The 14759-nt window shown below is 64.0% G+C and overlaps 1 protein-coding gene across 10 annotated transcripts in view; it reads right to left on the reverse strand.

Annotated features, from left to right (window-relative positions):
• The window catches only part of CAMK2B (calcium/calmodulin dependent protein kinase II beta), a 77321-nt gene that overhangs the window by 19341 nt on the left and 43221 nt on the right, over positions 1-14759 (reverse strand). For all 10 annotated transcript variants that reach the window (XR_004276948.1, XR_004276947.1, XM_032305407.1 and 7 more), the window contains exons 4-6: positions 9540-9594; positions 6154-6219; positions 949-1021 (exon numbers count right to left, since the gene is read on the reverse strand). Coding sequence is in view for 8 of the 10 variants with exons in the window: in XM_032305407.1 (XP_032161298.1) it covers positions 949-1021; positions 6154-6219; positions 9540-9594 (194 nt within the window). In the remaining 2 variants the exon portion in view is untranslated. The remainder of the gene's footprint in view (positions 1-948; positions 1022-6153; positions 6220-9539; positions 9595-14759) is intronic.

Raw genomic sequence — 14759 nt, forward strand, 5'->3', positions numbered from 1 at the left:
TTGGGGGTCTGTCCCCATCAGGGGACAGGCGTCCTCTCTGGCAGAGGAGACGCCATCTGCCCCCCACGCCCGGCAGGAGGCAGAAGGTCCACTGTCCTGCCCTTTTCTTCTTTTCATCAGGCTGGTGTGGCCCAGGACATGCCAGGGCCGGGGTGCGGGGGCGCACATATGTTCATGCCTCACGTGCTCCATGGCCATGGTGGGGGGCCCGCTGCCACGGGACGCAGCTTCAGACCAAACGTGGTGCCCGGCAATGAGGCCCACCGCCCGGGCACACAAAGCAGGCAAAGACACAGGACCATGTGGGACATGCAGAGACAGACGGAAAGGGCACGGGAGGGGACCCTGGGCCTGCTCCTGGTGCGACACCATCCCTAGAGCAGCCCCTGCAAAGACCAGCACCATCCTCAAAACAGTCCCTGCAAAGATCAGGGGCCCAAGGGAGGTGTAACCCCATTCAGCCTGGGAAGGTAGGTCTCAAGTGCCACCTGGGGATTCTTGGCAGGAACGACAGACCCTTCCCCCACAGCCCAGCACAAAGGAAAGCCCACTTTGGAGAAAATGAGAGGCAGGGAAGGTGGAGGGGGTGCTGCTCCCCCTGAGGCCACGCAGTGCACTGCGGGGGAACAAACCGCTCTGCCTGGAGTGAGCCTAGGGCAGCAGACTCGCAGGACAGGCTGGACGCCGGCAGAGGCCAGCGGGGCCGCCCTCCCCAACCCTGCTCCCCTGGCATCTGCCCCACCTGTGTGCAAGTCACCTGTGTGCCCCCCCCTGCTGGGTCTGTGTTCCCGCCTGCAACCCAGACACCTCGAGTGGACATGCGCATATACACACACCCCTGCCTATGCCCCCACACGTGCTCGTCCTCGCGCTCCGGGGGGGGGCCCCTTCTTGCAGGACGTGCAGCTGCCAGTGGCCAGCTGGCCCAGAGCAGGGTTGGGGACTCACCTTGAGGTCCCTGTGGACGACCCCCATCTGATGGCAGTGCAGAACCGCCTCCAGGATCTGCTGGATACAGTGACTGCGGCGAACAGCAGGCGTGTTAGTGAGGGTGGCCACGAGAGGCAGGGGTGGGGAATGGGGTGCTATGTGGCACTGGGCTCGCAGGAAAGCAGAGAGTCAAGGTGCCGCCTGCCGCACAGGGGAGGAGATGCCAGCTAGAAGGGGGTCCCCTGTGGCCAGCACAGGGCCGGGCCAGCCCCCACGCCCCACCTTCTCCTCTGACCAGGCCCACAGCAGCAGTACTCAGAGGACACACCCCTATTCCCCCGGCTCAGGCCGCCCAGGCCTGACCCCACACCAGACATCCTCTGGGAGGAGGACCAGGGCTGAGCCCACACCCCTCTGGGCAGGCCAGCCATGTGGAGCGGGGTGGCCACCAGAGGCCCGCGGTCCTGGCGCAGCGGCAATCCCACAGCTGGCCATACTGGCTGCTCGGCCCCGGGGCAGCCCCGTGGTCCTGAAGGCTTCCTGCCTCTGTCCCAAGTCCTGAGCCAGGGAGATGTAGGGGGCCTCCCGGGCACGCCTGGCTGCAGGGAGAGCTCAGAGCTGCCCTCGGGCTCCTCGCACACCTGCACATGCTCATCACTCACACCCCAGGCCCCAAGGACACAACACCCTGGGGCCCGAGCCTGCCTCCCCCAGGTGCCCCGAGGGTGCCCACGGTTGCCGGCTGCCCCAGAGCCAGCCCTTGCCTCCTTGGGGTCCCAGCCACCCCTGCAGCATGGCCAGCCACAGGCCACCAGGAGCCCCCTGCCCAGGACAGTACTCACAGCCCCTCGGGCGGGGGATGGGGGGGCGAGGCAGGGAGGCAGACTGCTTCAGGACCTCTCCCGCCACGCCCGGACCTGGCAGGTGACTGAGGGTCAGCTGTTCTAACCTCGAACATGGCATGGGGTGAGGGACCAGACTGGGTCCTCAGGTAGCTCTGGGCACAGCTGGGAGAGCACACACCTGAGGGACATCTGCCCGTGGCAGAGGAAGGAAACCCGAGCTTCCTCCCTGCACAAGCCAGGACCTGGGAACCCTAATGACAACAGTGCCTGAGTTCTGCAGGGGGTCAGAAGGAGCGGGGCCCAGACCTGGGGGAGGCCACCTCTTGTCAGCGCCACCACGGGCTGGAACCACAGCCCCCTCATGCCCTAAATCTCAGGACCTGGGGTCTCCTGTCCTTGTGTACTGGCCTAACTCACCCTCAAAACCTGCCTCATTCTTACGACTCCCACAAAGCCCTCATCTGCCTAGAACCATCCCCCATGGTCCTCATCCCCGTCCTGATGGTGCCAGCCCCCCGTTACGGTGGCCATGCGCTCAGCACCTGTGGGCTGACCCCCATGGCAAGCTCGCTGGGGGGACCACTCCACCGGGGGCCCTCCTCTAAGGTTGGGGTAGGACGTGGGGTGCAGGCAGAGCCCAGGGTTGTCAGCGCTCATACCCGGCGCTCCACCACCGGTCCCTGGGCCCACCTTGCACTGTGGCATTGGCAGGGAACTGGGGGTGATGGGGAGCCCTGGCAGACCAGCCCCCTCCCAAGCTGCTGCGGCTTGGTGCTGGCCTGTACCCCACTGTCCGGTAGGAGCCTGCCCTGCCTGCACCAACAGGCCTCGTGGGCCACAAGGGGACATGGCCTGGGCCTTTGGCCGCTCTGGTGGGCCCTGGGGTCCCTGGCCTCTCGTTAGACCTGCTGAGCCTGCGGCACAACCTGCTTTGGCTCTGGGTCAAGCCCACCTTCCACCTGCCTGCCCCTCGAGACCCTTCCTTGGCTCTGAGCCCTGACAACACCCTCTGGGCCACCCACCACAGTCCCACAGTCCCACAGCCTCTACAACAGTCCCGACGGGGTTCTTTCCTCATGATAGGGCCGTGCCCAGCAGGGACAGGTTCCGAGAATGTCTGCTGGACCCACAGGTCTGCGCGCTGCAGGACAGACTGGGAATGTTGGCTCAGACTGGGGGCTGCACCACTGCTTTTCTCCTTGTCCCTTCCTGGGAACGCAGGGCCCAAAGCAGCACCAGAGACGTGAGCCCACACTCCCAGCCAGCGTGTCTCTCCGAGAACACTGCGGGACCAAGGACAGACCCTGCTCCAGGGGCTTCACGGGCGCCAGGAGGGAGAAACCGGCGGGCAGGAGGGAGCTGCCTAAACTGGGATCCCCGCCAACCACATGGTGGTGGGGGCCTGACGCCGCAGCTTGCAGAAGCCCATTCCAGGAGGCCCTGGCCTGGGGGGCTCCTGGGCACTACCGGCCCCCTGCCCATTCCAGCCTGGTAGCACAGCCTGGAGTCCTGCCCACCTTCCCTCCTGCTCACACGGTGCCATCTTCCTGGTGGGGCCTTTTGGGGTCAGAGTTGTTGCCAAGAGCATTCCAGATGCTGACTGTGTCCTGGACACCATTCTCCTGGTACCGGGCTCTGGGGTCACCCCAGCTGCACCCCTGCCACCGCCTCCTCCTCGCTGGGGCAGTTGGATTCTCAGGGGCCCTTGAAACATCTCTCAAGACCCACATAGCTTTCTAGGGTTCTAAAAACTGGGTCATAAATATTTCGACCTTTGCTTTCCCTGCTTTGGAAAAAGACGCTCCACGTTGCCCACAAACCGCCACATTTCTCTGAAGTGGGATCAGGAAAGAGCTCAGAACAGCAGCGCCTGCCTTCCTCCCGCCCCCACCAGAGACTCGCCACGATGGCAGCCCCAGCACGCCCCGCCGCGAGCAGCACTGGCCCTGGCCGGCCCCAGGGCTGGATCTCCCTGCCTCCGCACGGGGCCAACGACTCCTCTCAGGGGCAGATCCCTAGAGCCAGGTAGCCCTCCCAGGATGGCTGGGCACCCCCGCCACGGTTCCAGACGATGCCCGTGGGCGAGTCTACGGCAGATGGTCAGGTCCTCCTGCCCGGAAACAAAGCACCAGCACAAAGGTCAAACGCAGGGCCAGAGCTCCGGGGACAACAGGTGCCCAGAGGCACTCCCTCAGAGTCCTCTCGTGGCCTTCTCCGCACTGGGCAATGAGCAAGGCAGGCTTCGTGGGAGAAAACGAGGCATTTGTGGGGGGAACCCCAGCTCTGTCTCCTCTGGGCCAGTTCCAAGGGGCCCCTAACACCAAGGGGGCCCTCCACGACAGGGTCCCCAACAGGACTGGGGCCAGAGGGATCCCCGAGCATCAAGCAGCAGGGCCAGGGGCTGGAGGGGGTGTTGGAGACAAGCCCGAGATGCAGGCAGGAGGGGCAGGCAGGTGAGGGAGGAGCTCGGAGGCCACAGGTGTCAGGGAGCATAGGGCGTGTGCACAGCTGGGCGTGGGCGGGCCGGGGTGGGGAGCAGCACCCAGGGGCTCCCAGCCAAGAGGGAGTTGCAGCCATGGGCCTTAAACCCCTGAGTTGGGAGCACCTGCTGCGGAATGCAGAGAAGGGGCCAGGCTCCAGGCAGTGAAGAGTGCTGAGGAAAAGGCCCCAGAGGCAGGGCGCTGCCGGTGGGGACACAGAGGGCCGAGAAGGCCCGCGGCCCGGATGCAGGCAGCCACGTGGCCATGGTGGCAGAACTGTAAGGCAGGCCTTCCTCATGCTGGCTTTGCCCTGGTGGTGGGCCCCCGGCCCTGCGCCAGCCAGCAGGACCCTGCCCACCTGGCTTCCCCAGAGCTCCTCCCACGCCAGCAGAGCTCAGGACAGCCCAGGCCTCGCAGGCAGGCGCCCACTCTGCGGACATCCCCAGCCTGGCCCCACCGAGCTCGGGCATGCGGCTCGGCTGCTCTCCCTACTTTTCTTAAAGGAGGAAATGAGGACCGATCTGCTCCCGACGGGGACCGGCCACGCCCCGGTGAGCGGACCAAACGAAGGCCTTCCTCGCGGAGCCTTGGGAAAGCAGCCCATGCCACTGTGCCCTGTCCCTGACACCCCCCAACCCCGGCCCCGACCCTGGAGGACCCAGGAGGCCCTGAATGGGGACCCAGGCCGCTGTGGGACTCGCTCGGGCCGTTGCCAGCAGGCACGGTCGCCCGTGGGTAAAGAAACGAGTCACAAAAAGCTACTTTAAAAAATAGTATTCAAGGGACACCTGGCGGCTCAGTCAGTGAAGCAAACGCCTTCGGCTCAGCCTTGATCTCAGGGTCCCTGGACTGAGCCCTGTGTCTATGGGCCCCTTGCTCAGAGGGAAGCCTGCCTCTCCCTCTACCTCTGCTTCCCCCCACCCCGGCTCATTCTCTCTCTCAAATAGATAACATCTTTAAAAAAATATTAAAATGAAATAATAATATTCATTTTCTGGATTAGAAAAGGAATATATGCTCATTAATGAAATTTTTAGGAGCAAGTAACATGAAAAATTAAAAATAAAAAGCATCCATAGTGAACACCAGCACCTAGAGTGACCAGAGCAGCCTTCTGTCTTTGTCACAAGAGGGGTCTGGGGCCCAGCTGTCCTCAGGCTGAGATGCATGGGCCACAGCTGCCAGCTGCCCGCCAATGGCATCCCTTCCTGGAAGGAGGGCCCTGTGTCCCCAGCAGCAGGCTGCGGCAGCCCCCTGATGTCCCTGGGGCCCTCATCCCCTGGGATGGCTGACCCCAGGGGGAAGGGCTGTCCAGGGGCCCCCCACAGGAGCCTCAGCCAGAGGGAGCCTGAACCCCTCCATCCCTCCACACAGGGCCCTGGCTTCCTGCCCACGATGGACAGGCTCTCCCTTCCTGTCTGCCCTTCCTGCCTCTGGCTCTGGAAAGACGGCACGGAAAGGGACCCCTGCCCCATCTTCAGAAAAGCATTTGGAAACTGCCCATCTCCTCGAGGAAGGCCCTGCCAGGTGCCTGCTGTGGGCCACAGACAAATGTCCAAGGTGTGGGCGGGGGGAGCACCATGACTCCCCCTTCCACCACCCACCCCCAGCGAAAAAGCCCCTCTCTGGGCCATCCCCACCCCAGGGAAGCAGAGCTGGCCCGGGCACTCCCCGACTCCAGCCGGCTCCGATCTGGGGGAGGACACAAAAGTGGCTACTCCTGGGACGTGCTCCAGGCTCCCAGCAGGAACGCCGCCTCCGCCCGGCAGACCGTCTGCCTCAGCCGTGTGAGCCGCTCTGCCCACAGGAGCACACGCGGGCCCTGGGGGCCGGCGGCGACCGAATGAGGCAGGGTTGGGAAGAGAAGGGAGCCGGAGGACAGAGGCCTGCACACCCACCTGGCATCCGCCTCGCTGTAGTACTCTCGGGCCACGATATCCTCGAACAATTCCCCGCCCGTGACCCTGAAGACAAAGCACAGGTCACACATTCTGAGGACCCCATCGGCCTCATCACATCGACTCCTCCTCCTCCCCCTCCCCCTTCTCTACCGTATTTCCCTATCGTCCTCATCTCCCAGGACTAACCACCGACCGAGTCCTTACACACGGTATCATTTCACATGTCCACTCTCACAGCTGCTCCGTGACACGGCACTGTCATGCTCAGAAAATGGGCTCTCGACAGGGTGGTGGCCAGAGTGGGCAGCACAGGAGTCTGACCCAGGCCTCTGCAGTGTTACCCAGGCTTTGTCATGCTAACGCTGGGCCTGAAGAGATCTGGATCCCTCCTCATGACCCCTGGAACCAGAGCTGTGTCCCCGCACAGAGCAAGGGGCCAGAGAGCCAGTGCCCAGATCTGGCCTCCCTCGTAGGTGAGCCTGTGAGGTGTCCCAGGCCCCATCTAGGAGCAGGACGGGATTTCTGTCTGCACACCCAGTGAAGGCCTTACAATCAGGACGGACGCCCAGACAGGAAACTGCCCGGAGGGCTTATGAGAAACCCGAGACTCCAGGCTACCCGGGGCCCTTTGAGTTGGAAAATAAGGGTGGACAGAAAGGTGAAGACAACAGGGGTGAGGCACAGATGCAGGGGGAGCAGGGAGGAGCCCTCCTGGGGCCCTTCGCAGCCCCTCCCCCAGTTCCGCAGGTTCTGGCCAGGCTTCCCACCGCTGAGACGGCCAGGCCGAGAGCTGCTTCCCTCTGCAGCGGTGCTGTCCCCAGGGGCTGCACCCTCTCCATCTGCATTTCTGTTCACAAAGGTGGGAATTGTGTGGGCCTCATTTCTGTGCCTCTGCTTGGGTGGGCTGGCTTGTGGCAGGGGCGACAGGCACCGGGCCTGCTTGAGTGGGCGCCCCTGCCGTGGGTCGACGCTCCCTTAAAGTCAGACGGCAAGACACACAGGACCTGTCAGGGCTCAGCATGCCCCTCTCCGGCAACACACCTGCTTCTGACGCCCCTGGACATGCCAAGCGCTCGGGAGAAAGGAGCTCTTGGCTTCCGACCTGCCACCAGAAGACCCCAAGGCTCAGAGCCGGCAACAGCCTAATGGAGGCTGAGCCATGCGGGCGTATGCACACGTGTGCCTTGGCGTGCGTGTGTGTGCCAGCCTGTGCCACAGGCGCGTGCATGCACATCCGTGTGCACATGCATGCGTATGTGTGCCAGAGTGTGTGTGTCCATGTGTGTGTGCGTGTGCCCAACTGCATGTGTGTTCGTGTGTGCACGTGTGTCCATGTGCGCATGTGTATCCGTGCATGTGTGTGTCCATGTGTGTGTCCGTGTCCGTGTGTGTCCATGTGCGTGTGTCCATGTGTGCATGCGTATGTCCATGTGTGCATGCGTATGTCCATGTGTGCGTGTGTGTGTCCACGTGCACATGTATATCCGTGTCTGTCCATCTGCGCGTGCGTGTGTGTCCACGTGCGCGTGTATCCGTGTGTGCATGGAGCGAGGAGGCGCAGTCAGGGCTCCGCCCAGGAGAGGGGACTCACTGTTTACCTCCCCGCACCCGGACTCCCAGGCGAGGCTCTGCAGACCCTGAGTCCCAACCCAGGGAGCCCCCCCGGGAGCGAGACCTCGCCTGGGCTGGGGACAGGCCTGTGGGTCCCCGCACCTGGGCCATGCAGTCCAGAGCAGCAGGGCAGAGACTTGGCTGCTGGCAGGGGGAGGGTGACGTCTCATGCAGGCGAGAGGCAACCTGACCCAGAGGCCAACATCTCCTCCTGTTCCCCCTGGCCCCAGAGGGACAACATGGCTGATGTGCGGCTGTCCCCAAGTCCTTGTGACATTCCCAGGGGTGGGAGTGGAGAAACCTGTCAACTCCTGAATCCACACTTTCCCCAAACTCGGGGCCTCTGGAAGGTGACGTCAACCCAGGCAAGAAGTGGTTCCCCGGTTCTAGTGCCACATAGCAGGGGATGCTGCATGGCTGGAGGGGCTGTGGTGGGGCAGGGCCTATCCGACACTCCCCGCTCCCTCCCGGCCCACCCCAGAAGCAGCTGCTTGAGGCCCCGGGACAGAGGCCTCCGCGGGGTCAGGACCACCGCAGGCCTATGGGTCACAGAGGCTTTCAGGGAGGGCGTGCAGGGCCTAGGCCCTTCCCCTGCCCCGCCCCCCAGAAACACCGCCAAGTACTCCTCTCTGGGCTCCCCACACTTGCCTGTCATGTAGGCCAAGAAACATGAAACCACACATGTGCAGACACACACGCAGTTACACACGTGCACCGCATGCAGGAACACACGAGCGTGCACACAACACCCACACCGCGTTCCCTACCTCCTGTCTTCTGAATCACACCCACCCAGCTGTCTGCCACCAGGGCCCAGGCACGGCCGCCCTCTAGCCGCATGGCCGCTACACTCCCTGTGACACTGGGTGGGTCTAGGGGCACACGGGGTGGAGGGACAGCAAGCTTGTCCCCCTCTGCAGGGACCATGGGACAGACATTTAGGGCACAGCCTCAGCCTGGCAGTGATAGCTGTGTCCCAGCGCAGCCTGGGCTGCCTCAGAGCACGGTCTGGTGGGACACTGGGGGAATGAGAGAGGACCAAGCCCCTGCAGGGACAGTCCTGGCCCCTCTCGACCACAGGACCCAGAGGGCGCTGAGGGCTCTGTGGCTATGGCGGCATCTGTCCTAGAGGGAGGAGCAGCTGCCCCAGGCAGGTGTCCCATCACACAGGTGACAGCACCCTGGCCTTGTGGCCATCAAGAGGCCACTAGGGGCCGCCCGAAGCCCGTGGCCCCTGCCCGCCCACTTCCAGGGCCCCAGCGGCAGTGACTCACGGGCAGCTAAATATAGCCGCACAGTGGGAGCGGCCAGGGACGGACAGGGATGAGCTCACTGCTCCTGAATCAGGCAGGAAGGAAGAGGCACCAGAGGCCCCAAAGCCCGCACGTCGGACGCCACACACGCACACGCGTGGACACACAGACACACATACGTGCACGCACCCCCAGAAACCGCACATGATCACGAGGACACACACACTCACGCCAGTCGGCTGTGATGAGGACCCCAGGGAACACCTGCAAAGGAAAGGCCACGACCACCCCTCGGGTCCTCCCCTCCCTCACCCCTGCACCCAAGCCCAAAGGGCCCAGGGGGCAGCCCCAAGCTTGTGGGACTCCAGACACAGCCGGTGGGGAGGCTGTGCTGGTGAGCCTGGAAGGGAGGAGGCCTGGGAGGCAGGGGCTGTGGAAGCCTTGGATGCCCCCCTTTCCGCCCCTCCCCTGCCCACCCTCAGAGCCGTGCAGTGGAGCGTCCCCAGCTCAGACACTTACAGATCAAAGACCAGGTAGTGGAACCCTTCCTCAGAGATGCTGTCGTGCAGCCGCACTGTGGGGACAGAAGAGGCCGTGAGGGGCTGGCCCAGCCCAGGACCCGCCCTCTCCATGCAGCACCCCTCCTTCATGGAGGGGGCCCACCCATCCCGAAAAGGGCCTGGGGCTCCCCACGGGAGGGGGGCGCTGCAGGACAGAGCCCAACGGGAGAGCCGTGGGTCCCAGGCGAACATCCAGGGGCTCCAGGTGTCCAAGGTCCTCTCTCCTCTGCCAGACAGAGACTTGGGCCCCTCTCAGCCCCTCAGCCAGGGGACAGGGGGCCGCAGGCAAGGTGGGGCCCTAGGGTTGCGACTCGCTGGACCAGGCCCTGGAAAGGAGCCACTCACAGGACAGGAGCACCGTGGGGCCCTGTCATCTGCCTCTTGGGACAAGTGAAGGCCAACCAGTGTGCCACCACTTCCAAAAGCTCGGGCCCTGGGTTCGGGCCCCAGGTGCTCCCCAGCCTGGCTGGCCTGCTGTGCGCGTCCCTGAGCCTGGAGCAGCGCCCGGCCCAAGGGTGCCGGCTTGCATCCATGAGCCAGCAAATGGACAGCATACAAGGCCAGCACGCTCCCGCCACCCCGTGGAGCCAGAGACACACCCCATGCCGAACAGCACGCATCTCTAGGAACGGATCACTCTGGATACCACCCCCTGTGCCAGATCCTGCCTCCGACAGATGCCGCCCTGAGCACCCCGCCTGCTCACCAGCATGCGAGGGGCCGTGCACACAGCGGAGAGGCACAGTTCCCCGAAGACCAAGCCGTGTGCAGAGTGGGGGCTCGGAATCCCTAGGGCTGTGGCTCCTTGGGCCTCTCCCCGCAGGGCAGGCTGCCAGCGCCAGGAGGGTTGGCCACAGCCCATTGCTCGCGCCCTCCACGCTGCCCTCGTGGCCTGCCCTGTAGGCCTCCTACTTCCTCCCGCCATAACCTTCCCAGGAACCTGGCCGCCAGCATCTTCATGCCTGGAAGCACAGTCTGGCAGCAGCGGTGGCTGACCCAGGCCGAAGTCAGGCACCGAGAGCGGGCTCCTGCCCAAGCAGTCAGAGTGTCTGGTCACCGGGAAGGGGCACCCGTGCCAACTCCGGGGCCAGCTCCTCTGGCAGCTGCCCTCCCGTTTCCAGTTCTGTGGCTCTGCCTGCCGTCCAGCCTTGTCCCATTCGGCTTCACCTCTCCTGGCCCCATGATGGTGATGTGAGGTCTTCCCGGGTCCCCGGGCCTCCGCCAGCTACCTGGGCTCCGTCCCCTCTCCCAGGGATGTCACGGAGACTGCCGGGCGCGCAAAGCCGATACTGACCTCCCTCCTGCCCACTGATGCCCTCAGGCTGGCCTAATTCTCCCCAGCACCCAGCAGAGCCCTGCCCACAGCACCCTCCTTCTAGGACTGTCTTGGAAATCAGTGCGGGGAACAGACGCTCACCCCCTCTAGGTGTTGCCTCCTTGGCCCAGCCGCCTGCCCTGGCACACCAAGCAAGGCAGGCCCAGGGGCCCTGGAGGGACATTCCTGGGGGCCTTCCTCGCCTTCCCTGGGGGATCCCCAGTGGTCCAGGAGGGCTGTGGGAGGCCCCGGCCTCCAGTGCTGGTGGGAGGGGGTCAGGCTCTTAGGCCTGCTGGCGGGTCCAACCTCCTCGCTTGGGAGACACGGGGCACCTGGGGGACGTGGAGGCTGTGTGCACTTGAACCCTTTTCTTTTAAAAAAAAAAAAAAAGAAAAGAAAACATTTTTAACATTTAACAAGCAGTCGCACGTTATTTTAACGGTTTAGAAGGAAAGCTATTTAGCATATCAGACTGATTCCTGACAGAGCCGAGGCTACCGAAAGTGACTTGTCGCAAAATCCGCCCAAGTAAAGCAGGACACTTGTGATACTGGGTAGGGCGCGTGGCTACGACACAGTCCCGTGCACTCCCAAGAGGCCAGCCCGGAAGCCCTATGGGGCCGCCACACAGAGGTCACAGGGGTGCACCCAGGATGCTCCCCTTGCCAGGGCCACAGCTCTTCCAGGGCCTGTCCCTGAGTCCCAGGCCAAGGCGTTCTCAGGGGGAGACCCTCCAACTCTCCCAGGCAGCCTCTGGACTGCCCTGGGGATGCCCTTGCTGCCTGCGGCAGGAGGGCCCGGCCCAGATGCGTAACTTCACCAGCTGCGGGGCTGAGCAGCGGGAGACCGGAGACCCTTCTCCACTGCCCAGGCAGGAAGTCCCCCCATGGCATGTACTCCATGGTGCCCACCTGCCCAGCTCAGGGGTGAACCACCCAGCAAAGAAGCCCACCCCAGAAACCAAAGGTGGAGACTTGCCATCACTGAGCCAGGTCCTGAAAATAAAAGGTCACTGCAGAGGCAGGCTGAGTGCAGGTTGTGGGGAGGCTGCTGGGAGACTGGGGAGAGGCTGGGATGAGACTGTGGGAAGCTGGAGGGGAGGCTGGGGAGGTTGAAGGGAGATCGGGGAGGCTGGGGGAGGTTGGAGGAGAACAGAGAGAGGCTAGAGGGAGGCTGGAGAGAGGGGGAGGCTGGGAGGTTGGGGGGAGAGTGGGGAAGGCTGGGGGGGTTGCAGGAGGCTGGGGGGACACTGGGTCAGGCATCCCAGACACCCATCCCTACTCCCGTCCCCACAAAAGGCACTGCTGAAACCAGGCCACACAGCTGCGTTCTCTGTGCAGCAGCCCCTTGTCTCTGAGGAGAACCTGCAGCCGCTGGGGAGCGCTCTGCCCGGATGGTGGGTGACAGGCGGCTGGTGATGGGCAGCTGGCCCCGTGGAGCCCGCTCCCAGCATGACAGGTCAACAGAGGCCTCAGGTGCCCGCGGCGGGGATGGGCCCCCGCTGCACGGACAGCATCGCTCCCTCCCCTCCCCTGCAGCAGGGCTGTGGCGCGGCCCCCTCAGGCTGGCTCGAGGAGCACGGTGGGCCTGCAGAGTGACCCCCACCGACCGGCCGGTGACCAACCGTTCCACTGCTGCACGTGTCACCAAAGAGGGAGCGCGGGAGCCACACGGGTGCCCACCCTCCGCGCGCGGCCGTGTCCACGGCAGCACCGTGTGCAAGGTCGACAGGGGGCAAGAAGCCACGGTTCCGCTGTCGGGTGAGCGGAAGCCAACCGCGCTCCGTCCACACGACCGGCTATGACGGAGCCTGGAAAAGCAAGGAAATCCCGTAACTTGCTTCAACAGGGACGGACGCTGAGGGCACGATGCCGAGCGGAACGAGCATGGCGAAGGGACCGATGTGTGATCCCACCGCTGTGGGGGTCCTCGTGGGACCGACCCACGCACGCAGCGCGGGGCGGTTCCCCGGGCCTGGGCGGCCCAATGGGAGGTCATGTTCCCCGGGCGCAGACCCTCACCGGGACGATGAGAAGTGCGGACACAGGGAGCGGCAGTGACCACACAACGCTGTGAACACACACACTGCCACCGAACCCCACGTTCAAAGGTGGTCAGAATTCTCGTTCTCCCTCCCTTACCCATCCGGCTCCCTCTGAGTCCCTGTCATTACGCACTCTGGGGACCTCCTGCCACATGCTAAAGACACGCACGTGGTCCTGATGAGACCCTGGCAACCATGTGAGCCACAGCCTGCAAGCAAACCCCAGACACGCAGGCAAACCTTCACAGACGCAGCTCAGGCTGGTGTCCACACTGCATGGGAGCCCTGGAGGAGCCGCCCGGGCCCAGGCCCAGGCCCAGGCCCGTCCTGCTTTCTCGAGCCCAGCACAGCCATTCTGCACGGATCCCGCAGGCTGCATACCAGGCCCGAGCCCCCAGCCCCACAGCTCTCGAACCCACAATCAGCGCCCATGGGCTGAGCTTTGCTGCCTGTTACGCAGCAGGCCCCGTGACTCATGTGGGTTAAGAACCACAGAAGCCTGTGGCCTGTGCAGCCCCGCTCGTCACACACAGACCCTGCAGGGGCTCAGAGCCGTAGCAGCCCGTCCACAGGAAGGTTGGGCCCCCGCTGTGACTCTGACCCCAAGCCTCCCCAAGTCCCCTCTGCAGGCCGGGGCTCACTGCACCTGCTGTCCACCTGTCTCCTCTCTCAGGGCCTCCCAGGGACTCCCTGTGAGGACCCACCCCCAATTCACAGATGGGGAAATGGAGGTTCCTTCCTGCCTCACACTCTGAACACAGTTGCTCTGAGGAACAGCCCCTCCCGGCGCCCCTGCCCCGCACCAGTGGGACGAACAACATCCCACTGCCTGTCCCAGGGGCACTGAAAACACTTCTGTCTACAGTGGGGCTGGGAAGACCCGGGCCTGGGAGCAAGGGGACCCCTTCACCTCCCCTAGACCTCTCCCACTACTCCCCAGAGAGCCCCTCCTGAGTATACAGAGAATATTCCTTCTGCACCTCTGTCTCAGCATTGCCTCCCCATGTTCTAGAATGTTCCTTCTGCACCCCCATCAGCTCTGCCTGTCCCATGTTCTGGAATGTTCCCTCTGCATCCCCCTCGCCTTGGCTCTGCCTCCCCCGTGTTCTGGAATGTTCTCTCTGCAGCCCCTCCCCCGTCTCGGCTCTGCCCCCTACCCCCCGTGCTCTGGAATAAAGCTGCTATGAAGACTCAGGGACTGATACAGCTGACCAGGAACAACATGGGCCTCCAGGCAGGGCAAGGAGATGTCTTTTGAAGACTGTCACAAACACCCACCCAGAGAACACCGGGGTCCTCCCCTATTGAAAGGGAATTCCTGACCCACTCTTGGCTGGTGCTCAGACGATGCAGGGGAGGCGACTGGCAAGGGACGGCGGTGGGGGTGAGCTAGTGCCTGCTGCCGGGCTCCGACACACAGAGCGCAACAGCAGGGGCGGCAGAGGGTCTGATGGAAGCCCACTGCAGACCCATGTGCTCCCCCCACCCTGCCAGTGAAGAGTGACTGGGGTCCTGTGGACGTCGGCATCAGAATCACCAGGCTCGCTGGGGAAGGCTTTGGTTCCTGGGCCTACACCAGGCCTCTGAGTCAGAAGCCTGCACGCCAGTGGGCCCAACACACACAGCTGAGAATCTACAAGTGCAAGTGCCTGGCCCGGGCCCAGGACTGGAGCCGCCTGCGGGCACGGTGGGGGTCTGTTTGGAAGTGGGGGTCTGCCTTCACCGCCGCTCCCACAGGTCCTGCAGGGCAGAGCCTCAGTGGGGAGCTCCCAGGACTGGCTCTGAGGAGCGGCCCAGGCTTCCTACAGCCTCCTGGGCTC

This window comes from Mustela erminea, chromosome 11 (genome assembly GCF_009829155.1).
Source record: "Mustela erminea isolate mMusErm1 chromosome 11, mMusErm1.Pri, whole genome shotgun sequence".
Lineage (NCBI taxonomy): Eukaryota > Metazoa > Chordata > Mammalia > Carnivora > Mustelidae > Mustela > Mustela erminea.